Consider the following 26,685-nt stretch of genomic DNA (forward strand, 5'->3'; position numbering starts at 1 on the left):
CTGTTCCGCTGCTGTCAGATGAGAGATGGAGAATGCTTTTTTTTGTGCTATTCTTACTTTGACCTTTAAGAGCGTGGTAGCAAACGAGTTTTTGAGGTCTTGCGCTCAAAGTCGCAGTGTCAATACACCTTCCATCGCATTTTTACACGTTGTGTGTTCGTTTACCAAGGGTTTCAGGATGGTGGCACAATTAAAGGAAGTTCTGCGATGGGAATTACACTTGTTAACCTTTCCCTATTCTGGCATTTTTTAACACCGTTGTGCTTCAGCAACGGCTCCTGCAGAGCAGCGTGTCTCCCCACACACAAGCACGGTCAGGTACCGGTTCAATCCTGTAAATATACAACGGCGTCGCAGATAACCGATTGTGGGGCTGGGAAGGGAAAAAGCAGTACCGCTTTCGCACGGGCAGGTTGCCCAGCGGAGCCCCCGGGCTGGGCGATGGCGCCGCGGGCTCTCCGGGGCGGCTGCGGCGAGACCCCGGGCGGAGCTGTCCGCGTGCCGGCGGAAGGCAGCGGGGCGGGGGGGCCGCAGGTGCCATTTAGGGCGCGATCCGCAGCGCGGCACGTCCCCCTCTCCAGAGATGGCCATGTCTCGCCGCCGCCGGCCGTAGCCGCGCGCTGCCGGCCCCAAGCGGCTCAGAACGGCCGGCGGGGCGCCAGAGCCGCCCGCACCTCCGCCCCGTCCCCCTCGCCCCGCGGAGTGAGACCGGCGGCTCCCGCAGCCCCCGGCCCCAACCGCCGCCGCACGCGGACCCGGCGCGGACGCGAGGCAGCGCCTCGTGCCAGCGCGCAGCCGGGGCGCGGGCCGCCAGGGGGCAGGCGCGCGGCGGGCAGGGATTGGCTGGCGAGGGCGGAACGATCTCGCGGCGAGTCCCGCCTCGCGGCGGGGAGGGCTGGTCCTGTGCGGCTGGGCCGGTCCTGGGAGGCTGCGCCCCCGCCCGCTCTCCCGCCGGGCGCCGCGGCGGCAGTTACTTAGCGGTTGGGAGCGGGCGCTCGCTGCGGCTTTCTCTGCCTGCGAGGCTCTGCCGCCGGGGTGCGCGACGCAGCCGCTTCTCGCCTCGCCATGTCCAAGGAAGCGAAGAAGCCCTTCCGCCAGAGCATGGCCGAGTGGCGGCAGTTCGTCTACAACCCCAACAGCGGAGAGTTCCTGGGGCGCACGGCTAAGAGCTGGGGTAAGGGCTGCCGGGGGAGGCGGGGGACCGCCCCGGGCCGCCGGCGAAGGCGAGTGGCGGCGGGGGGCGAGACCAAGAGCGGGGCGGGCGGCAGCGGGAGGGCCCCCGCGGAGATGCGGGGCGGGATGCGGGGGCCGCCCTGGGCAGGTGAGGCGGCTCGCGAGAACGCGGCGCACGCGCCTCGGTAACCGTTACAACCGCCGCCCGCCGGTCTAAAAATAGCTCCGGCCGTGACAGCGGGGGGGAGGGGGGGCGGGGGCGCCTCTCGTAGCAGGTGGGGGCCGGGGGAAGAAGCGGAGTTTCTGCGAGCGCGTCCCGAGCTGACTCACCCTCCCGCCTCAGTACGCAAATGCAGCAAATTGGGCCCACAGGCTCCTCCTCCGCCTGGTCCGCGGGGGGGCGGCGGGGGGACTCCGGGGGCCGCCTCGGTGCGGCTGTGACGGGCTTCCGCCGTGGAGGTGTGGGGTCGGCTCCCGCCCCGCGCTTATCGCTCCCGGGCGATGGCAGCCTGCGTTCGTATCGGTGCATCCATCCCTCACCGCCCCTCGCGCTCCAGCACGACAGGAGATCGAGAATGAATGAGCGCGAATCGCCTTTGTACTTCCAAACGGTAGCTGCCGATCAGAGACGGAAAGCAAAAACCAGCCAACCAAACCAACCAAAAAACACCCCAAGCAAAACCTAAAGCCAACCAAAAAGTTCATGAGCACCAATTCCAGATAGTCTACAGAAGAATGATCGTTGCTTATCATTGCACGTCATCGTGTTAAATTTGCTCCAACGCAGGGCTTTTGGATCTTTTATGACGCTTTTAAATGAAGGTTCTGTAGTGGAGCTTGTGAAGGCAGTGTTTGTTGTCCTGCTTTCAGGTAGTCTTCCCGTTGCTTTCCTCTGAGCTGGAAAGCATGTTATCATAATCTTGTTGCTTCCAATAAAAATATTTGGATTTTTGGAGTATGTTTTCTCATATTGAACAGTTGTATAAATGCTTAATATTAGGATGTTTCATCAGTCCTCATGGGATATATTTACTGACTTAGAAAATGCAGCGTCTCCTCCCAAAACTTGGATGTAGTTGGGATATTTAATAGTTGTGCTTACAAAACCAACAAGAATCTCAGCGTGGTGTAAAGGAACAGGCCAATATATCCTTGGCCTTGACACAATCTCAATGAATACTAATGTTGAAATAGCGAGGAGGAGCCTTGAGCAGACTGTGCACGGGCTGTGCTTTCTTCACGGTGCCAGTGTCTCCTGTCTGTCAAGAGAGGGCCCTAGCTCGACTTGAGTTCTCCATTCAGATGGAAATAAGAGCTTGTGAGCTACTCTGCCAGTTGAATAGCAAGGGAGAGGAAATTTCCACTATACTGTTGTCTGGTGATCTTTCTGTACAAGCAGGTTTCCTGAAGTGCGTGGGCTGGATGAACGGGTGTGTGGATTGCAGAAGTCTGACTGGGTCACCAATCTGACAAGTGCAAAGACTGTGGGCACTATTAGAAAGAGCTTGTAACTTTTTAAAGTGAAGTTGAAACCACGCTCTCTGTTTAAACTTACCGTATTAGGATAAGTCACTTGCAGTGTTACTTGTCTGTGCTAGTCCAAGGCCAATAGATAACACTCGGAATTGATACGACTTAGTTAGCAATTGAATTTCTACAGCCAGCTCCCTTGACAAAATAAGTTTTTCCATATTAAGAAAGTATGTATAGGCTTAGATAGCAGTTTGAATAATTTTACTTCATTAATAAGTGTTTTTTTAAGTTGTTCAGGTGATTGGTATGTGGTTAGTGCTATATACCTTTTCCTTAGCTTGGACATTAAGAGGTGACTGTTCAGCAACACTATACATTGTCAGTTTATTTTTTCATCAGTATTTATTTGTCCTGACATTTTGTTATTAACATATTGTGCTTTTAAAATTTAATTACGTACATTAAGTAAATTATAGTCTTTGGCTGTTTTGGGGGATGGTGTGTGCTTTCAGTGTGGTTTTTGTTTTTTGATTTCAGAACGCTGATTGCATGACTCTGTTGATGCAGAAGAATATGCAGGGTTTGGTCTCACTTCTGCCCCTGTGGTACTGATGAGGGCTTAGAGCAGGCTCACTGACGGTTTCAACTTGCTTGTTGTCAGTCTCTCCTCTGAAAGGCAAGGTACGAGAAGAGAGCTCTGGTTGCCAGCAGTGTGGTGTCTCCAGGGGCAGCGTGATAAGAATTCAGTTGTCTCTGATTCTTCTGTGCATATTTCTCTTGTCTCGAGACAGCTTCCACACAGAAATTAGAAAGAAACAGTAAAGAAACCGTTAAATAATTATTCTCAGTATGTGCATATTTTGCCCTGTCTGGGGCAGTTCTGGTGGCTTATGTAAATTGTAACTGCAAGACAGGGATTCTCTGTGAGTCTGAGTGCTATAGCACTGGAGTACTCATCCTTATTTGCTATTTCTACACCAGGATTTGTAAAAAGATCAAACACAAGCAGCTCTTGTACTAATTTGTCATGTACAGGGGAATGTTCCCTGCTAGAGCTTGGTGAAGTGTTGCGTTTTACAGTTTGGCAAAAACCCTCGACCGAGTCTCCTCTTGCTGTAAAAAGTGGGAGATTTCTACTTTACTTTTGCAGACTTGAGGGATAATTCAATATGAGTCCTTCAAAAAAAAAAACCCCAAACCAAACCCCTTACGGTTTTAGTTATCTGGCATAATCATTTGTTGTATGAAACAGGCAGAAGATACTGGAAAAAACTGTTGATGATTGGAGTTGATGGTGTTCTCAGCAGCAAGGTGTGGGGAGTGCTAATAGTGCTTGTGGAGGTGATGGGGAAGGAGGATCGGCCCTGGGGTTCCACACGGTGTACTCAGTAGGGCAAAGGAAGGAGAACTTGGCAGACTGCCATGTGGGGCCTTCCTTTAAGTACAAGGAAGACCAGGATCTGTCTCTGTAATGGCAGAGTGCTGTGCCTGCCTAGAAATATAGCAAGAACTGAGTGAGGTCATCGGGAAAGTATGGTAATGGGATGCTCACTATGCACTCAGATGTGTGCATAATCTTACAGTACAGACAGTAAACTCTTTTTACACAAATTACAGCAAAATCATTTGTGCAAAAAAAAATAGGCGATATACTATCTAGCAGCACTTCATTTATGGTCACACTAGATGTCATGTCAAGCCTATTTAAGCCTTTCTGTAAAGCTAGTTTTGTCAAGGTGTTCAGCGTAGAGGTGGCATTGTCTTGAAGTACATGGAAATTCAGACCTACTGAATATTCTTTTGGATGCTTAGCTGTATCCTTCAGTCCAACAAACCTTAAAGACGGCATTTCATTTTCATTGTTGCAGGTATAATAGTTACTTCAGTGTCTATTTTGAGAGTGTTTATATTGATACCTGTATATATCTACCTGCGTATTACATATAGGTAGAACTGTCAATCTGGTTTATGCCAGATTGGCATGCTTTTTATCACTTCTGCCATGGAAAGTTTGGAAAGCTTTTATTCGTCGTGGAAATGATGGCCATATGTGTCATATCTTGCATTCACCAGAGTCAGAAATTCTAATTTACATAGTGGAGAAGTGTTTTGATTTGTGCAAATGAACTCAAATTAGCAATGGCACCAACATGTTCCTTCAGAAGTAGCAGTTTTTCGCTTATCAAAGTGGTTAGGATATGAAGGGGGTTTGCTACTGCAGTGACCTGAATTTAACCAAACCAAACCAACCAAACAAAAATAAACAATAAAAACAGACAAAAAATCCAAAACAACCAACTAGGAAAACCATAACGCAGAATTTTGGTTTTGACGTTTTTCCTTCTGTGACACCTTTTGGTGTCAAAGACTGAGAGGCTCAAAGGGTTTAGTGTAGCAAGATGTTCTGCAACGGTTGAATTCAGTTGCGTGTTAGGCATGGTAGCTGTACTTTCCTTGGATTAAATGTGGAGAATAGCTTTCCACTGTTACTTGGGTACATCTCGTTTCCTGACAAGAAATCCAGCGTTATGTGAAGTTATTTTGGCAGAGCTTCTTGACAGGTTATGGCTTGTTCACTGCAATTAGCTTAGGATAATTAATACTAATAGACTCACAAAGAACAGCTTACGCAGTTTGGGGCCGTCGGATCTTGCAGTGAGTGTTTTTGTTGTTTGTTTTTCCCTCATTTTCATGTGGCAAAGTAGCACAAACGGGGCACTTTAGTCGAGTGGTCAGTGTTCTGCAGTGCATGTACAAACTGTATTAAAATAACTATTAAAAATAACCTGTGTATGTGTGTGCTCAGGCTTTGCTGGACTCGGGGAGGTTAGTGGTGTTTCAGGGCTGTGCATAGAAAGTCTGTCCAGCCTTGTTACTGCCGCAGCCCCGCCGGGTATGATGTTGCTGGGAGGGGACTGTTGACACTGCAGTCTTCACCGTGGAGTCCATGACTGTGTTTTAGACATTGGGGTCCCTCTCATTTTCCCTGGTATGGGCACTCTCTCTGGGCATGAGGGCTCCTCAGGGACTGCCTAGACATTGCAGTTCTGCCCCACTGCAGCTCTTGGCAGGGGAGCGGGACCCCAGCAGCCCCCTGCCCCTCTCAGTAGAGAGGCTGTATGGGTGGGTAGATACCATGGCCTCGGCTGAAGGGCAGGGGAGGAGAGCTGCAGCAGGCATGGTTCATCTCTTCAGGGGGCTTCTGAATGGAGCCAAGGCCAGGAGTGCAGATGTTGCAGTGGTATTGGCCCGAAGCAGTACTACGCTTAGGGCTATGTCTGCTTAGATGTGCACCACCATGGTGCTATTATGCCCATCAGTAATAAACAAGTGGACAGGGATTTTATAGATATATTTTTTTATATATACATATACATATATATATATATATACATATACATGTGTATATATAATTTTTTTTTAACTTGGTGAAGTTAGTCATAATCTTTCAGGAATGAAAATACAAATGTATTCTGAAATAGCTCAATGGAAAAGTTTTCCCTGACTTTTCTTGCTTTTATGCTAATTACCCCAGAAGGTGGTCGTCCTGTCTTAAATGCCAAGCTTTTTTTCTGTTCCATTGGAACTGATTGATTAATGTCTCGGTCTTGGTGGAAAGTGTACTTTTTAGCCAGATTGATGAAAGTGTGTTCAGTAATTGATTACTTGTAGGGATCAAAATGAGAACTGACCAAAGGTTTTGCAAGGGAGCTTTTTTATTGTTTGGTCAGGTTTCTGATACTCAAAATACGTTGGGTATTAATCAAAAGACAACTGCTCTGTTTTGGATCCAGTTAAAGCAATTGTAAACTTATAGGTAAAGCAAATTGCTGGTGTGCCAAATACAGATGCAACTTCCATAATAGCTTTTGTTGATTAAGATTTCCACTATTTGTTTTTATATGCCCTTTTCAGCTTCCAGATAGCCTTAGAAATAGTTCATAACAGGTGTCTAGCTGTCTTGTTCACTAAGGTTGTTCATGCATTCACGTACTTTGCTACTTCTAAACACTGTGTTGTATCTTAAATCTCAGTGGTTCCCAAATGTATTTTAAGTAGCTGATCACGTTCAGATTATTGCAGATTGGTAAGTAAATTTCTCAATGTGTAAAATTGAAAACTAAAATCAAGCCAAAATTCAGTAGCATTCAGCTGATTGCTGCAGAAAACTTATGGTAAAGATAATTTGGGAACCACATCATTATTTTAATAGAGGTACATTGAATTCTTTCAGGAGAAGCAATACAGGTGCTTACATCTTTAGCAGTCACAGAGTACTCGGGGTTGCAGTACACCAGAAAATATTTCAGTGCAAAATGCAAGCATAGTGGCTGGAACAGGAGCCAGGGATTAGGCTTTCTTCTGTCATCTTCCAGTGGACAGCAATCATCACTGGGGTTTGGTCATTTATGCTTTTAATTTTTCCTTTTCTGTGGAAGGGTTAAAAATACCGCACATTATTCTCTCATATAACCAAGTGTCAGTGGTACAATGTTGCATAATGGTTTTGATGTGCTTTTCTTGACTTGAGTTATATCTCTTTGATTTCCTGATAGCAGCCTTGTAGCTAGAATATTTTATAAAAATTGGATTTACATAATTGTTTGCTTATGGTTTTGAATTAGAAAGGTTTTGAAGACGGTTGTCTGTGCAAGCATCTGAATTCCTCCTTACTTGTATGGCTCTCAATCTTTTTGACACTGTATATGCATGTGTCCTTAAGTCTCAGCTGCTCAAAGTTCACACACTGTAGCTGATCTGAGTCCCTATCATCTCTAGTGTGAGATTTTCAACTTTGGCCTGTCCGTTACCTTTTCTTTCCAGTAAATGACTGATCTGTATATCTGGAGTGCATGTCTGTGTATGCATAATGAAAAAGGGGGTGGAGGAAGACCAGGGGAAAAATAAAAACACTTAATCACAGTAAGTTTTCAAGCTATTTTCTGAAGTAGTGTTCTCACTCAGCAATCTGTTGCAGCAAAGTGATGGAGAGGTCCAGTGTTGTCACAGGCTGTTTCCTCGGGTCTGGAGGAGCTCTTCCTTAAGGAACTGGCAAGTTGAAGCCGGTAACATCTGTGTAATTGGTGAATTCCTGGAATGTTGCTGGGTCCCAGGGATAGGCTAGTAAAGCGGATGGATGTGTTAGGGAAAGACTCTTGATATGTCTGAATAGAAGGCTTGGTTTGTTTTCAAAAATGTGCAGCAGGAGCATTTTCACCTTGAGAAGTCTCTTGTAACAAGATGTACATGTGAATGAATGCTCTGCGTGACGTTTGCTCAAATGTCAACTATGTTATTAAAGCACCAATTGCTTTCTACCTGTTCTGCATCCAGTGTAGTAATTTTATCTTTCCACTCAGTTCTTTTATCTTCCTTGTGACCTCTTCCTTTCCATAGACAAAACTGTAAGACCCTTAAACAAGTTAAGCTGTTTTTTTTCTAATGGACTACTTAGCCATCTTTGTCAGCTTTCCTGTGTAGCCTAAACAGTGGTTTTTAATGCTTTTCTCTTAAAAATAGAGATGCCAAAATACCCTGTAAATTTTAAGAGCCAGAAAGTATGAAGAAAATGTTTTTCCATGCATTATTTTGGACTTGATGATCCTTGTGGGTCCCTTCCAACTCAGGACATTCTATGATTATTCTGTACTGTGCAGTATGTATGTGTGCTAAAGGCATATCGATTTATAACTACAATTAGGAATAGCAAGGGATTAGGGTTGGAGACCAAAACCAAAGACTGTATTGCTCATTTCCCATTTTGATTTTCAAAATGAGTAATTGAATTAGCTGAAATTAAAATAGTAATTTTAGCTTTTTCTTTACAGGTTTGATCCTCCTATTCTATCTGGTATTTTATGGCTTCCTAGCAGCACTCTTCACATTCACAATGTGGGTTATGCTTCAGACACTGAGCAGTGACATACCAAAGTATCGTGACCGGATTTCTAGTCCAGGTAACAGTGTATTTATTTTTGCATAAATTTCTGTTGGGTTTAACAGCAAAGTTTCGTTTGAGAGTTTGTTTGAAGTATGAACTGCATAGGGAAAACTGATTATTATTCAATTACTTACAGGTTTCAAAGGTGAAAATTGATGTGAGGCATGTTACATACATTTATAGCATAGATTCGGTCAGTAGCTTTTTGTGTGTATATGCTAACTTCTGCTGCTTTTTCTCTAAGCTCTTTTCAGTTGATTTTGTCATGTATGTAGACAGCAATTTTACCTGCACACCCACACAGCATGCTGTTGTAGAAGTGGGATTGTAGTTTAATAAAATTGCTTTAAAGATACTACAAACCAGTTCTCTTGGAAGACCACCTGTGCTTGGTATTCGATACTTGGAAGACAGTACAGGAGGGCTGTACTACGAGGGTGATCTGTTCAAGAGCATGTCTATGACATAAAGGTGTTTCTAGAGTTTTCATTATAGTATTAGCTAGCTTTCAATTGACATGGAATGTCTGTGGGTTCCAGAGCTTGTTGTCATGTTACGTAGGGATCCACTGAAGAGAGAAGGTCCCATTTGATGATGACACTAAGTCCACGTAACATGTAGCTGCCACTGAAAGTGCTTCCTGGCACTACTGCTTCCTTTGTGTACTTGCCCATACAGTCCCACTGTTGACTGCTTCAAGGAGCTGTATGTGACAGAAGAAGAAACCTGCATAAATAAAAACGAATTATAAAATGGTTGTAATTTTTTTTTCTCTCTCCTTTTTTCTGTTTTTCAAGATTTGTTGACATATATAACAAAAATCTGACATTGTATTTTCTTATATCTCAATATTGGAAAAAAAATGAAGAATTTTCACCCTGAAAGATTTAAGATGCTTCTGCATACTTTACCTATGCCAAAGAGATCAGTGTTTTCTAGTTACTGTTTCTGGAGAATGTGCAAGGCTTTGATTTGTATATGCAACTTAGATGGCCACACAAAAATTTGTTATCTCAAATTTTATAATAACTTGGCTTACGGACCAAGTTTGTGTTTAAAACACAACAAAATTAAATGGCTATGCAATATTAAAATTTTGGTGGAGGTTAGATGACATAACTCTTAAAAATACTTTTTCCTTTTTTTTGATCTCCAAACTCTTAAAATTAACCAGCATCTTTCAGCTGCATCAATGCTTAAGATAATAGAGTAATCTAGTTATCTGTGTGTCAGCAAGTTGCAATTGGGCCAACATGATAAATCCTCTGGATTCTGGAAATAATTTGTTTTGATGTAGTGTTCAGGCCTTCTCTAACAGGTGTCCTCTTCATATAAGGGATTCTTAAGGATTTATTCTGTTTTTTCAAGTTAAGAATGGGTCGAATGCTGGAAATAATAATAATAATAAAGATCTGCTTAGTTAAAAAAAAGAAAAATAAAAAAGAAGGTGGCTTAGTTGACTGTTTCTCCCCATTTCCTTTGTGCTGGTCAGAACCTTGGTAGTAGATGGAGCTGTGGGTAGCTGAGACTTAATACTGGACTTCAGTGACATTTTTTTCTCTTGTGCCGCTTGCAGTTTAGGGTATTAATTTTCCTTTGGTTTGAAGTAAGTCATAAGGGATGCTTGTTTAAAAAAGTAGGTATGCCACAATTAGTATTTAATTTAAGAACTCTTATAGCATTTCTGACTTAATATTTTAAGAACGATGTGTTTAATTATTCATACGTATACATTAATAAAGTTGCTTATTTCTGTTTTAATGTTTCTCTTTAACTCTGTCGTTTTTCACTTGCAGTGAAACATGTCATGTTCCTGGCTGTAAAACTTTAAATTATAAAAAAAAAATTCTACACACAAAACCTGGATGGCGTAGATCAAAGGTTTTACTCTTGTGTTAAACATACTTGGAACTTTCATAGTTGATTTATTTTATAATTAATATTTGAATTGCATTGTACACTGAGATATAATGATGTCAATCGAATCCAGATGATTTAAACCCCTCTTTAAAAAAAATCCCTCTTGGAATTAGTGATCTCTGTTACAATCCTAGGTGTGATCTTATGTTGAAGTTTCTAATTCTGTTGCTGTAGAAGAGCCCACGTCCTGAATCTCTTACAGTCTATGCATCAGTCCTTCAAAGAGCTTTTTCTGTAGAATTTACGTCATAGTCTCTAGGCAGATGGTGATCCACTGGAACTGGAGCAGTCCCTTCCTCTTAGGATATTTTTGAAGTTTCCCTGAAGCAGTAAATCTCTTCAAATTATTGTTTCATGCATTGATGACTAGTTTAGTTACTTTGTCATATTCCTTTGAAAAACAGCATCTAAGTCCTTCATTTATGGCATAATTCTATAGGTAATAACAATCTCTTCTGCCCCAAGATTCCTTAGTGTGTAAAACCCCTTTCAGCCCCATTACTAATTGTCTTGTATTTTGTTGAATCCCAGTTCAGTGTGGAGACCAGAAGATGACTAGTGATGCAGAGTAGTTTGCAGCCAAAAATGGTATTTGTAGTTTTATATGGACTCTCAGTCATTAAGGTGTTTAGTTGGGGCTTGCCTGGAAAGAATTTAACTGCTGCTAATGCAGAAAGAATTTATGATTTATTTGGAAACCTACAAAAAGGTAGAGTAAAAAAAGCATTAACTTACATCTCTGGTATATACCTTTATTATTTCCCAATTTAAAGTGTTTGTAAAAATTTCTGCCTTCAGATGAAAAGCTTGGTCATCTATAGGTGAATCTTTAGTAGACCTGAGCTCCTTAATTGCACTTCATGTATGCTTTCCTGAAGCTTACTGTGATTGATTAACTACAGGATCTATTAATAATCCAACATTATGACAATTTATCTGACTTTAGCTGCCCACTGTAGTCTTATCTTCATAATTTTTTATTTTGTATAAGGAAGGCCTGATTTTATTTTTTAATTTTGGGAGATAAGTTTTGTTTTCTGCCTTCAATTTTATTCACTTGGGAATCTAGTTTTAATCGGTTTTGCCATACAATAGGAAGCTACATGGTATCATCCTAGGCTGATACAGTGATTAACAGTTGCCACTGTAATTGCATCTTCTCCTCTTAGGCCAAATTTGATGTTGATCAAACCATTTTAACATTCTAATTTAGAAGAAAGCTCATCTGATTTTTAAAAAGGTGTTTGTTATTGTTTTTTTTTTTTTCTTTCAAGGAACTGCAATGTCAGTTCTCAGCTGTACTTGAAGAGACTGATGCATAGACACTCATCTGTGAATCACAACTGCAGGCTTTTTATCTGGTCTAATTATTTAAATAAGAGTTATGTTAAGGTACTGTGAATAAAGCAATCAATCATACACCTTTTTCTGAGCAGATTTAATTTCTTCTACTGTATTTGGTGATGTAGTGCTATTTTATCTGCTGTTGAAGCTGTGATAAGTAATAGTAGCATTAGCTGTCCACGTTAGTGGCAGCTCCTGGTGGTACAAGGCTGTGTGTATTACAGCCGAAGTACTTTTGCTTTTGTCTGTTAAAAACAAATCCCTAAGATTCAACTCTGTACATTTCTTTACCCATATCCTGGGAAGAAGGACAGTTGACCTCTGTCAAGGGCCCGAATTCCATCTCAGTATCAGTATTTTTCATCCTTCAACACAAAGATTAATACAATCATAGCTTCACTCTATACTGCCTGAAGTTTTGAAGCACAGCTTTAACTGGAGGTTTTCTGGGTATGGTTTGTGGTATTTTTGCAATTATTTTTTCAAGTTTAATTTGCTGAATATGGAAAGTGGAAAGTAAATCAGTAAAATACTTTCATTGAAAGTGATTAGGTTGCTGATTTTGCTATTCTTAATCAGTTTGGTTTGGTTTGTGAACTACAGTTATACGCTGGATTAAATTCAAGTATTAATTCATGTCATGTTGATTTTGATAACTGATTTCAAACACAAACTGCCTTCCAGTACTGTAGAATATAGAGGTAACATAGATGTTTCTTTACAGATAGGTATTTTCCAATTTATGGCTATGTTTTTTGACTAGGTTAGAGTGGTGTAGGGAAGAGAAGCTTGTTTAGATCTTTACTTGCACTTTTTCCCTTTAAGGACTTATGATATCACCAAAGCCAGACACTGCACTGGAATTTTACTTCAACAAGAGTGATGCCCAGTCTTATGCAGAATATGTTTCTACACTTAGAAAATTTCTTGAATGTAAGTAAGTTACTTAAAACTGCCCAAGTAATTCAGAAGTCAATGCTGAGTGCATTAGTTTCCTTCTTTGCTTGTAGTTACCAATTGCTAATGAAAACTGATGCAAGTTCAGGCTTGCTCTAGCTGTGTGTTATTGAGGTATATGCTTTACAGAAAAAGGTAAGTATCAATACCTGTATTGGGCAGGGAGCCTGAGTATGAGGAATGGTGGAGTACATAATGGAGAGTTTTGGGTCCCAGTCCAATGTTTTGGTGACACGGTTGTTGAAATGCTACAAGATGTAGAAATTACATATGCCAGAATAATTCAGTGTAAAATTACATAGGTCATGTATTTGGAGGCAAAGTTTATCAAGACTTAACTGATCAGGCTTCATCTAAATGACTTGGTAACTCAACAAAAATTCTTTGGTCTTAAGAACTTGAGCATTTTCCTCTTCAGAAAATGAGGCACACAAACATTAACTTAATTGCAGCTTATTAATTTTCACTGTGATACACAGTAGTTAGGGGCAGAAATATTAAAACACTGAATTTAGACCGTGGAGTAAAGGTAACACAGGATAAGACTGAAGGATGGCAAAATCACTGGTTTAAATCATAAATTATTTTTTATATATGCCTGTATGTATACTTAGTCTAGAAATACAGATGTCAATTTAAAATATTAGTAAGTTTAACTCCTCAAAAGCTGTAAGTCAGAATTGAGGAGGTGCTGTAAAATCTCAGCTGTGTGCGTGAGTTGCTTTGTTAGCTACACAAGCTGTACTTGAATTTATCTGGATTCGTAGCTTTGGTGCCTACTAAAAGTTTCTATGAATAGGCTTTTCTTTAAGAGCTCTGCCCAGGGTTCCTGGGAGGAATGCTGCATTTCATTATTACCTGCTTCTCCTGCAGTTCAGTGGATTTTGGACTCTGGCATTGAGGATGAACTTTAATTAATTACCCTTTTTCCATTTTCCTTTGTTTATGCTTAGCTGAGGGCTTGGCACAAGGGAGGGGAACAAAACCACAAAACATGTTAAATAGAAATAGATTATCTGTGTACTTGAGAAACACAAGAAAGCGAGAAACAACTTGTAATGTTAGTGTAATACCAGTTATACTGCCTGATGCAAATGTAGAGGCAATTTAATACTAGTCATTGAAATTCTTAGAAGTTTTCATGTGTGTTCATAAAAAAAACATGTGCAAAGGGAAAACTGGTTTAGTTTCCAAGTAATAACTTGACGGTTTATATTTTAACACATTATTAATTTAGAATACATAATTAGTTTATGTACAGATATTAATGTAGTTGTGGTTATTGATAGAATTTGAAAAGCAGGACAAAATTATTTATTTTTTAATAATCTTTATTCTTCCGTTCAGGTACAGTGCCACTTTGAAAAAGTGGTTAAGGTGGATATGAGAGAAATACTGGTCTCAGAATAGTCCTTTGAGAAAACTCCTAGACAAGTTAACAACTGTAAATTAGACATAGGCTTCCGCAGTTTTTGACTACTTGTATGCTTTATACCATTGATTTACAAGCTATTTGTGTTTCATAGCGTACGATGATTCAAAGCAATCCCAGAACATAAACTGTACACCAGGAAGGATTTTTGATCAGAATGATGTTGCTGTTAAAAAGGCATGTCGTTTTAACCTCTCTGAGCTTGGACAGTGCTCTGGAAAGGAAGATAAGACCTTTGGATACTCTAAAGGAACTCCCTGTGTGCTTGTGAAAATGAACAGAGTATGTGCTTATTTATTTTTTTAATTCTTAGTATCTAAGTGCTCCCAGCTACCGCTTTATGAAAAATGACTGTAGAAAGGGACTGAATGTTCAGTTTCCTTCTCAAGACATTTGCATTTCTGGAATAGTGTAATTAACCAAAATGTCTAGCAATTCACGTGGTTCACAGGGTAAAATGAAGTGAGCTTTTTGAGCATTCTAATCCTTATGAAAATTGGCTTTGATACTTGCATCAAAATATCTGAAAACCCTGTTTTAAGGAGCACAGTGCTCTTTGGTTTTGCTTACTATTCTATGTGACAGATTGTAAAACACTGTGCAGGTGAAGTGTGTTTTACTTCATGTGTGCATTCCAGAAGTGTAATTAGAATGTCATGCATTCAGTAATTCTGTGTAAGGTGATGAAAGCTTTACAGAATGAACAAGTATTTGATTTCTCAGTGATGTTGTACATTACTTGGACTGCAAACTGGTTTGAGCCATTAATGTTACACGCTGAATGTGAAATAAGAAAATAGTCCGTTCTGTGGCCACTGTAACTATTTGAGCTTTGACTTAACAATGCTTTAAATATCAGTAAAATGGTTTCATATAAAAATGACACTAGATATATTTGCTCCCTATATGAGCCCTTTCTTATTTAAGTGGGGGAAAAGTTCAAATTCAGTGTGTAATAATGGAAGAGGGAAGAAAGCCTATAAATATTTTAACTTTCTCTCCTTCAGATAATTGGATTAAAGCCTGAAGGAGAACCACATATACAGTGTGCATCTAAGGTCAGTTCTGAATGTAAGAAATAAGTGTGTAGTTAATTTGCCTTGTGAATAGGATGAAAAGTGAAGTAATACACTGTATCAGAGCATTTATTTCACTCTCTTCCTTTCTTGTTAGACTTTTTACTTTTTTTTGTTGTTTTCATCTACTTTGTCTAGTTTAGTTTTAGTGTATTTAATTTTTCAGTATACTTATAATTTTTTATTGCTGTTGTTCTTTCATCTTTTGTTGTATTTGAGCTACCTGACTTGCTTTAGACTCAAGGAAAATGCATATGTGTAATTTGTGGTCATGTTTATTTATTTATTGAGTTGTGTTTTGTTTTCCCATTTCATAACCTATATTTTTATTTTTTCTCCATGCTGCAACTGCACCTTAGACAATTTTATAAATGATGGGTAAGACACAGTGTGGAAACTAATGTTACTGTGCAAGTAAAAATGGCCTTCAAATCAAGTATAAACTATTTGTAATAACAGCTAATCTATGCATATTTGTTGTGTACCGGTGCATTTAGACAGAGTGTTTTATGGCAACTGTAACAATTACTTTGACCTTTGCATATTTTTCCTAGACTGCTTGGGGAGCAGTGGAAACCTTGATAAATTAGTTGCTTAAGCAAGGGATGGAGTCATGGCTTTTAGTTTGAGGTGACTGATAAAAATGTAGGCTGGGATATTTCAGTAATTAACAAGACGAATACTGTAAGAGATCCTGCCTTCATCCTAGGTACCTTTGGTAGGCATAAATTTTAACACTTGATTTTTTTTTGAGTCTTTGAAAGTTTTGCTCTCCCCATGACAGTCTGTTGCAAGTAAGGGTGATACCTTCTCTTACTTGAGACTCGTTTCTTTGTGTCCATGCTTAAAAAAATGTTGTTCTGTTGGAGAAATTATTTATTTCTTTAGAAGAAAGCAATTAAGTTCCTTCTACTTTTCCTAGGACTCTTTCTTCTTTGACTTCTCTAGTTTATCATTTTTTATAATGTGGTGTCCCAAATTGGACAGAAGTTTGCCTCTAGCTGCAGGTTGTTAATGACAGATTTTTTTCCCTCTGTCATCACATTAGAAGTAATAATGTCTCTCTAAGTGAATTTGCCATTTGTCTTTATTTTAATCATTTTACTGCTTAGATCTTTCTTTTGGCTATTTCCCAGTGTGTATTTTTATATATGATTTCTTGAGGTTCAGAGCTTTCAATTTCTTATTGCTCTTTTTGGCTCACCCTCTCTAGTTTTTCATGATCATTTTAATGGGATCAAGTTCTCTGAAGTGTTGAATCACTGCTGGCTTGGTGCCATCAGTGAATGAGCTGAGTCATTATTGAAAACACTGAATAGGGTCCAGGACAGTCATCTTCATTTCTACCTGAAATGCCTTGTGAGGTGTTGAGAACTAATGTTCAAGAGATTTATAAAATCCTGATGGTAGTCCTGTTATATGATGATTGTATTTCTTCAGTTTTTTTGTGTGGATGCCTTATGAGAGTGGTAAAAGCTATACTAGGCAAATCACAGACGATGCTTTTTCTTGTCCTCTTAGGTAATTTTGCTAGAAAAAGAATGTTTGATAACAACTTGGTTGATCATGGTGGGGTTTTTTGCTATTTTTTTTACCCTTTGAGATACTTAAATTGTATTGTATGTTATAGTGTGTATTTTCTTCCATCCTCTTTAAGTACAAAGTACTGCTTTTTACCATATGCAGTTAGAATTTGTCTGATCTGCACAAGTATGGTGTTTTTAAATGTTAAGATGATTAATCTTATTAGTTTTTCAGTGATTTCCAGGGAAAATATTTGTCAGACTTTGCCACTTTGAATGCATCTTTTTTGTCTTAAATTAGCCTATTCTTGCCCTAGCTCATACTGATTTACCTGTTTAGGAAAGCTTAAGTATTGGTAACAGTTAATTCTTCGCTGTTGACAACAAAGCAGCAGCAGCAACCATTTTCATTTTCTCCTTTTGTCTATGTTTTGTTTTCACAGTTCTTCTTCTTTCTGTTCTGCCCCTTGCTTATTGAAACTCATACTTTGAAGGATTATGCTGTTCTTTATGTCAGCTTATGAGGCCTTGTCTCCAATTCCATTTTTATTTCTTTGACTCTTTAGGATACGTGTGCTCTGTAATGGTCTCTTCCTCTTCTGTAGTGGATAAGGTGAATGCTTACCTGGAAATAATGTCTTGTGACTCTTCTGAATCTTCTTGATGCAAGGAGGTGAATTGTGACCCTCTCGTATGCACACTGGAAAGGTGCAGAAGGATAGCCAATAGGCTTCTGTGCATTTTGCAGACAAATTTATCATCTGCCACCATATCGGAATGTTCCCTAAATACTAGCTCGTAACGGAAGTTGAACTGTAGTGTCCATTTGTACTTCTCTATTACATCTCTTGTTCAGGGTGTTTACCTAGTCTTTAACTGGTATGTTCTGTTGGCGTGGGGTTTTCTTGTTTGTTTTTTCTTCTTTGTTGCTATCAGCAATTGCGGATTGAAAAGAATTCAGGGTGTACTGGAAACTTTAATCCAGGTGACACGCATTTTTTAAAATAAACCCTGTGCTGGATATTAGCTTCATAGAATATATGAGCATATTTGTGTGGTTCATAGCACAAATGCAACTCGCTAGTAATTTTATAAGAGAAATGTTTCATCTTTGTCGCTCAGATGCTAATTTTGCTTAAAAGATGATAAAATTGACCAGAGCAGAAATCCTCTCATGTTCACTTCGCTATAGAGCAGACCTTTTTTAGTCCTGTAGATTGGCTATCTACCAGTTTTTCTTTCCCTTTTGTCTGTGTTTGTAAATATTTCTGGTTCTTGATAGTTAGAATTTTACATATATTGAGAGCAATTTTGATGAATGTCTGCCTGGACTTAACACAATCTGACTTTTAAATAGATTTTTTTTAAATTGAGAGGACAAGTTTCTCAAATACAAAATAAGTTTAATAGCTTCTGTCTGCGCATTCTACCAGTCTTCGCCACCTGGAACGTCATTTAAGTTTTTCACATGGAAATTTATATTCTTCAAGCATTCTACTGTGAGGTGATTCTTCTTTATTCTCCTTGCACATGTTCTATGGGCTTTGTTCTAAATAGAGAAATTTTAGATAGATGTATGATTTTGAAGTCAGCACGCTTAGTAGTTTGGGATGCTTTCCCCTTTGTCCCCACATGGTGGTAACTGTCATCACTGGAATTTCTGTGGATTAGGGAACTGTTTGCAGTGTCAGACACTGGTTACAGGTGGTTCTTCCTTGTGCACCCTGGAGGAACTGACCGGTCTTGAGGATCTTGACAAAGAGAAACAAGCCAAAAAAGGTTTGTGTTTCCAAGAAATTTGAAGATCAACATTTCAGGTATTTATTTGGGGCTTAAGGTGCGCAATTTCATGTGCTCTGGAACATCTTGCAGCAGTATTCTTTCAAGTTAAAACTGCCATTACTGAAAACCGTAGATACAGATTTGATGTGTGATATTTTTAAAATCTTTTTTTTAGCTACAGAAAAGACAAATAGCCTTAATTCTGATGTTTAGTGACCATCCTGAGTTTCTATTAGGTATTGCTTTCTAGTTTACAAGGATGAAGAATGCCTGTATGAATGACAGTACGTGCCTTGCTATTGTCAACATACTCAGCATTTGAGTTACCTCACTTTTTGTGGCAGAAGTCTGAGACATTTTACAGTTTCTACTAATGGATACTACTCTTTATCTTGTGCAAGGATACCATTTCTTCTTTTCGAATGTTACAGCCAGTCTTGCCCAAGTTCTTTCCTTGGGTCTTTGTACACTCTTTTAACATCTGCAAAATTATTCTTTCTGTGACATGGTCTTAATGAAGACCCAGTGAGTGAGGTGGAAGTCTGTCCAGCTAAGTGGTTTGATTTTTAGATTTGCTGACCACCTGCAAATCTTTGTGGAAATTGTAAATGGTGAACAGAAAAAGTGACATTCACAGGCTGATTCTTGAAGCTCTTCAGAAAGTGCAGTTTGTTTAGGTGTAGCTTGTTTTAAAAAGTTGTGTAGGGATGTTAATTAAGATTAATTAATTATGAAAGAAAACCCCAAACCCTGCAGCAGTTGCATGACACAGGCAGTTGCATGTCCTAGAATCTCTCTGCTGTTGCATTGATAGCCTAATGCATATATATTTATGACTGCATGCATGACTTGTGTTTAGCTGCTCCAGAAACTCTACTCCTATTTATCTGTCCTATGTTATTCTGTATTCTGTTTTTTTAACCATTATTTCAGAATATGTATTTGAAATATGAGTATTTCCAGCTGCATGAGCTTTAAATAAAACAAATAATGATGGTGAAAAGCAACACATTTCTACTTAGTAATTAAATTTACTAGCTCAAGGTCCAAAATACTTAATAAACATAATTGAAAAACTGCAATAATTTAGACTGCAGAGGAACAAGAATGTGGCCATTCCTAGACAACACGTTGTATGTTCTTTTGAGGGGGTGAGGAGAAGGTATGCTTGAACTGTGGTTTATTCTTTACTATGTTTTGATCTTTGCGTTCCATTTTTGCTTAGTGCTATTACTGCAGTTGTCTTCTGAACTTTGTAGTGTGTATTTTTCAAATTGCAGCTGTTGTCTATGGTAGTATAGAAAAAACAACAGAAGCTACTAATAAACTTTGAACTTGTGAATTATACCAAACCAGCAGTGATGTTCTGAAGATACATTTACCATTTCAGGGGGAGTGTTTTAGTGACATTTTCCTTTAGCTTGGTGGTGTGTTTACCTTGTAGAAGGTTACACTAGATGTGGACATTTTTTTCTGTTTTGAACTTGTGGTAATTTTCCATACTTTTGAGATATACAGTCCTGAGGAATATTGTATATAGGGAGATGTGTTTGTGTATCACTATGCTGACAGCCTGTGTCTTGGACAACTCAATCATATATACATATTCTGTATATTTTACAGATTGGGTGTCTCCTTAGTCAGAATTCTGGCAGCAACTTTGTAGGTAGCTGCTTCTTATTACAAGACTTGGGATTAAACAGCTAGGGATTATAAGTCTAGTGATACGGCATGCATATGTATATTGTTCCTCTAAGGTGGGATGACACACAGAAACTCTAGTAACATCACCATTTTAAACTTGGGTTTCCTTTTAGGTAGCCTATATTCCAAGGCTAGCTGAACGAATGTTGTGAACAGTGCACTGTTGCAGGCAGGGACTATAGTTCCTAGTTGTATTGTTCTGAATTTGAGAGGCTTAAAAACCTGGCTTTAAACAGAAATTCAGCTTTAACTTAAATAAAGATGTGCTGTTGCTTCACCAACTATACAGGTTTGCTTGTGGATACATGGGATTTTAGCTTATACAGAAGAGATTTTTTTGGTTATTGTTAAATTATTTATTGCAATGAGTATCTTCTTCCCCCCCTCTCCTTTGACTCGTAAGGGAAATATGAAGCCAAGCTGTCTTGACTTGATTACTAATTTGAATACTGTTGGTAATAATCTTTACTGTAGCAGATGTGTGTAGTATGTAACTGTTTGTCAAAAATAAATCTGGTTTGGAACATGTTCTCTAAGTTTGTAACTCAGTTGCCTTTTTTTAGTCATCTTGCACTTTATCGTTGGGTTATAATTCTAATTTTGTATTCATTTTTATCAAGCAGGTGTTAACTTTTAATTTTGTTGCTATCTCCAATCACAGGAAGAAGGCAGGGTTGAGATAAATTATTTTCCTCCTGAAGGCTTGATTGACTTAATGTACTTCCCATACTATGGGAAAAGCTTGCATGTAAGTATGCTTTAATGATGGTCTTAGTTTTGAAAATGATTTGTTTCTGTTTACAGTTCCTAATATCAGATTGATTTTGAAGTTTGAACTTTGTAATGAAGTACTCATGAGGAGTATTGCACTGCAGAAATTTCACAGTGCTTGATGAGATTAGAGATATGTGCTTTACTAGACACAAGGAAATAAACTGGGCATTGTCATAGTGAAGAAGAGGCTGTACGTTAGCAGTATTAAGGGCACCTGCTGCTTTTTGGTTGCTGATATCTTTTTGGAATCTTTTGGAATGCAGGGAAAGGGAGGAAAAGTAAACTGGTTCTTTGGACTACAATACAGTTTGTAAAAGTTAATCCTTGGGGTTTATGTATAGTTTAATTCATGACGGTGTTGTTGATTATATTCCTTTGTGGCTCTATAGCCGTGTTTTCTATTTCTTCTATTTTATGAAGAAGCACTTCAAGGTATTATAGCAGATAGATATAGGGGTTTTTACATATTTTTTTCTTATATTTGTTTTCCTTTTCTTGCGCCATCTATCCTCATTGTATTCTAACATAAGTGTTCTTCAATTAGATAACACTTAAGTGGTTTTTTTTGTTTGTTTTTTGTTTTTTTTTTTTAAAAGCTCATTACTTTATGGACACAGAATACATAGAATTAAGACTCCAATTTATTTTCAAACTTGAATTTAATTATTTTTTTTTTCTTGCATCAACTTGTGATAACTACACAGGGAAAATCTGTACCTTCTGTCAAATATAAAATTACATTGTCTCTTATTGACCAAGTTATTTAGTCTAATAAACATCTTCACTGTTCACCATTGAAGACAGAAGTACTTTTTAAACATGTAAATCTATTAGATCTATAGTGTACCACAGTGGTGGTTTGTAATTTCCCCAGAGTGATTTTTGTACTAAATTATTTGTTTCTCAGTTATTTTTCCATACTTACTTGCACCAGTTCACATAACCTTTTTTATCCTTTCAAGGCTTTTACTAACGAGGAAGGAGTTTGTTGTTCTTCAACATTTGCTTTCATGTTTCCTATGGGTAGTTTTGTGTTTTCCATTTTGTTGCAGACTTTTTGAATTTGTAAACCATCTGTTCTCTTAGATATATAAGATTAGAGAAAGGCTCAACTTGTGCCTCCAACAGGCAGAGTCAGTACGTACTCTATCCCCTTCTTGGAATGAAAGAATAGGGAAAGAGAGCACTGCTTCCCTAAGAAATGCAGGGTACAGCATCAGCAGACCTGGAGACATCAGGAGGTCGTTTGTACCAAAGATGGGATGAAGAACTTTCCTGATAGGTTTCCTGTCTTGCTGCTGTACTGACAGAAAAGGAAAGATTATGAAAGGAGAGTAACAAAATCAGGCAAAACTCAGTGCTATTCCTTGCTTGACTTAGGTGGTTAAGAAAAAACTTCACTTTTTTAGATTTTGGTTCGATGTCCTTTCATGTTCACTTTGTCATGTGGAACAGGGGCTGTGGATTGAAGGATTCTTGCTTATGTGATGCTCAATTCTCATAACATTAGCATATTGTGAAAAAGAAGAGCCTGTGGAGACAGTTCTGAGAGGCTGATGTATTTGACCAGTTCTCAAGAGACTGGATTGATTTCTTGGCTAGACAACAGAATTTTTATATTACATCAGTGTGGAATTGTTGAATTACTTTATTCTGTAAAGGAGTTAAGAGGACTCAACTGATCTTGCTGCTGTTGTGCCAAGACAGGAGCCATAAATGTGTTCATATCTATAGTTTGGTAACCAGAATTGTTATTTGCTTGTTGCTGCTCAGTACAATGTACAGGGAATGTTACCTTTTTAGATCATCTGTAATGCTTAATGAGGACGCTGATTATCTTCTCCTCTCCTCTCATGTATTATTTTGAGAAAAAGTCCATTCTGGTATCATGTGTCTTCAAAGACAGACATTCGATTACCTATTTGGAAACTGATGGCGATGAGATGACTTCTCGGAGGAAACACGGGATTTTTATTTCTGATTTTTAGAAAACTCAGTACCTCAAATGTGGTAGCACCCTAACAACTGGAGAATTTTGAGGGTGCATGACCTAGCTGCATTCACCCCTCCTGGTTTGAAGTTTATAGGCGCACAGGAGGATTTCTAATCCAGTAAAATCGCCATCTAAGGAAAGTAGTTACTTCAGTCTAGTTCTTACCAATACTTTACATTAAAGATTTTAGCACATCAGCTTTCATGCCATCATTCTTTGTAAATGAGAGTTCAAGTATTCTGTAGTGCTTTCTTTGGCAGAGAAGTAGAGAACATAGCCTAAAAATAACAGAATTGTATTAAGGAGTCTCTTAGTGAGAAAAAAGCATCTGGCCGAAAATTTTGTTCAATTAAAATTTAAGCCTTATACTTACATAGTTCTGTTGTTTTCATAGTTAGTCCACTGGCTAATATGCATTTCGACCAAGAAAATAAGTAATTTTGCTTAATTGGCAGTCAGTAGTATTAACCAAAAAACTATAAACAAATTACAGAAATACTTTATGAATTTTGAATGAAATGCTGCTTTAGCAGGTTGTAATAAATAAGCTCTTATTTAATTCATAGGCACTGTACCAGAGAATTCAAGTTCCTAATTGAATTTGACTTCAGAAATAATATTGGGTTGACAAAAGAAAAACTGATTCTGCATTCATTCTTAAACTGTAGGTTTTGTTACAGGGAATAGAATCAAGACTTGTAATTGTTCCACCAAGTATGATTCACCAGTATGCTGTCAGAATGTTCAAGGAAAGGTTTCTGTATAAAGCTATCAAACGGATAACGTATTTTAGAATAGATTGTTGCTGAACAAGTAAATGGGATAGGTGAAAGGGAAGCTAGTTTACTGGTATTTGTTGAATAATGCTTTTGGCAAAACACCACTTAAATTAGCAGTTTAAAAACCAGAACAAAACAAACAGAAGAGACAATGGAGTGGATAGGAAAGAAGAATGTAATTTCAGAGACTGTTTCAAGTAGAAGTTTCTAGAAAAACTGGACCCAATATAATAGAAAGGGTTAAAGTCATCTGCCTCTTGAAGATACTGTGTGTGACTTAAATTATGTTGAATGTATTAATTAAGAAGTAGTATGCAGAATGCATACTTGACTGTCTGACTTGGAAAAAAAAATGCTTACCTGAGTCAGATGGGGCTTTGAAAGCTGGGGTTCTTAATTAGCTTTTTTGTTAGCTGTTCTGATGGATTAAATGTTAATTTAAATGCTAACTTACTCTGGTATCTCAAACATTTTCCTCATCTTTCTGTTTACTAGGCTCACTATTTACAGCCTCTAGTGGCTGTTCAACTAGCAATTAACTCCAACAGTACCAAAGAAGAAATAGCAATTGAGTGTAAGATCCTGGGCTCACCTAATTTAAAAAATGAAGATGATCGTGACAAGTTTCTGGGACGAATTGCCTTCAAAGTTCAGATGACTGAATAGCAGGAGTAAAACATTCTCCTCAAAGTAAATATTGTGTTGTCTGTTTTGTATCAGCTGGACCTGCCATTCTAGGATATGAGACCACCTTGGAGAATGTTAAGGTGGTTTATGGCGTTCAGGGTAGCATAATAATATGCTTCCAAATCGTATGTTTAAAATCCCTCAAAATAACTGCCTATCCTGCTTCTGCCTGCCCCGTTGGAACAGTGTACAGACTATAGTTATGTCATAGGGACCTGTAAATAGCTGTTTTCAAACACATTATAATTGTGACCTTTGTCCTGCTCTAAAATGTGGTTTTATCCCCCAAGTGAGTGTCTGAAGCTTAATGTGCTGTGCTATGTAAATATTGTATTGATTTAACACTGGTTTAACTGTCATATCTAAATGCTGACACAGTTATAGGTATAAATAACAAATGGTACCTGATTGACATAGTGATTCTTTTGTAAGAGTAAACACCTCCAACGTAAATTGTGTGTATGGGAGTGGGTGGGTGGCTGGATGGCTGTGTGGAGATGCCTTAAATTGTAGACTGGATGGCGTGGGAGAATTCAAATGAGTTTTAAGACTTAGTATGGATTTCTGAAAGTAAGTTCTCAACTAGTACTTTCTTGTGCTTGTCACTGTGCAAGTATTGTGTACATGTAATACTTGGTATAGAGTTCGGTATTCTAGCTGAGGAATTGAATCTTTCTTCGTGTTGTTAATTGCTTGCAATATGTGGAGCACAAATAAAATCTAAACAATATTTTAGAACATTTAGTTCAGAAATATCAATATACAACAATTTAAATTGTTTAGGGTTCTGGTAACAGTTGTGTAACTGAGCTGCTTGAAAGAAACAGCCTCACTGTGTGAATAGGCTTTCATTTTCCAATGAAAACATTTCCTGGAGAACCTGTTAAAAAAAAATGATAAAGGATTGTCCTGATTAAACATTCCTGTTTAATTTATATAATCTGTTTCGTTGCATCATTTTAACATGCTTCATGTCTTCGTCTGCTCTTTCATCTTGGATATTCTTTGTATTTTCTTATCATCCATGTAGAAAATTGATGTCATCAAGTGGTTTATAGAAATATCCTAGTGACTTGGAATGGATTACTTGCAGTTTAAGTATTTTTATTAATCAGTTGCTAAAATGACTACAAATAGACTGGTTTATATATGACTGCTACTCACATTAAACCAGGTTGAGCCATTGTATTGGGTTATAACATCTGCAGTCGCGCTGCCATGGGGTTTATATTGCTCTTCCTGAGGATTTTTGTTTGGTTTGGTCTTTTTTTTTTTTTTAGTGCATGGTCCACATTCTGATGTCTCTCAATATTAAAGACCACAGCAAATCAGCATTTGTGTAAATACCTGTATGTTCTGCTCATTAAGCCTAAATTTGTTAGTTAACATGCTTTTATGCCTAATTCTTACAGTGTTTTTTAATATTTTATTTAAACAAATTAATTGAATGATTACTAAAATTCAAGATCCAGTCTTAATGCCCTTAATGCTTTGAAAATATTTGAGGCCAGTGTAAGCCACGTCAGTGCAAAATTTCAACAAACATGCAAGCTCACACTGATGCACAGTTGGAAGAAGCTGCTCCTGATGGGACTTAAACAGTGTGTTGCACCTCATTAAAAATAGATTTATACTGATCTGCTACCACTCAGCATGCTTTTTTGTTGTTGTCTACAAAAGAAAATTTGTTGTTCCTTACAATATGCAATGGGTACTTCTGTAATAATAGCATGCATTAATACTGAATAAGAATATTCTTTCAAAATATTCCATTACTAATGTTTTAAATCATGCACTTTTAGAGCTGGGATACCTGGGTTCTTGAAGATATGACTAATTGCTTCTCTGTATATTAATACTGCCTGAAAGTATTTTAATAGTCCTGAGGGAACTTAAAGTGTAGATGTTGCATCTGAAAATGAAAAGAACTAGCTTAATGTAAAAAAATTTCACGTTTGTGTTCACTTAGGAATGGTAAGAAGTTCTGGAGAAACACTCAGTTTTCAAATAAGCTGATTTTGGCAAGGATTTCTCTTTCAACTTATCTATATAGACAAAGCATGAAATGGCAACTCTTCACCAGCACTTTACAGACAGGTAGAACTCAATAAACTCCTGTTCTCCTTA

At 38.6% G+C, this 26,685-nt stretch overlaps 1 protein-coding gene across 1 annotated transcript; it reads left to right on the forward strand.

The window, feature by feature from the left end:
* The first annotated feature begins 885 nt into the window (after positions 1 to 885).
* Positions 886 to 26,685, forward strand: ATP1B3 (ATPase Na+/K+ transporting subunit beta 3). The gene is made up of 7 exons (XM_065844273.2): positions 886 to 1,174; positions 8,475 to 8,603; positions 12,677 to 12,784; positions 14,335 to 14,522; positions 15,248 to 15,298; positions 20,987 to 21,073; positions 24,367 to 26,685. Exons 1-7 carry the CDS (start codon positions 1,066 to 1,068, stop codon positions 24,535 to 24,537), a joined length of 843 nt encoding a protein of 280 aa, XP_065700345.1. The 5' UTR covers positions 886 to 1,065; the 3' UTR covers positions 24,538 to 26,685.

This window comes from Patagioenas fasciata, chromosome 9 (genome assembly GCF_037038585.1).
Source record: "Patagioenas fasciata isolate bPatFas1 chromosome 9, bPatFas1.hap1, whole genome shotgun sequence".
In the NCBI taxonomy this organism is placed as follows: Eukaryota; Metazoa; Chordata; class Aves; order Columbiformes; family Columbidae; genus Patagioenas; species Patagioenas fasciata.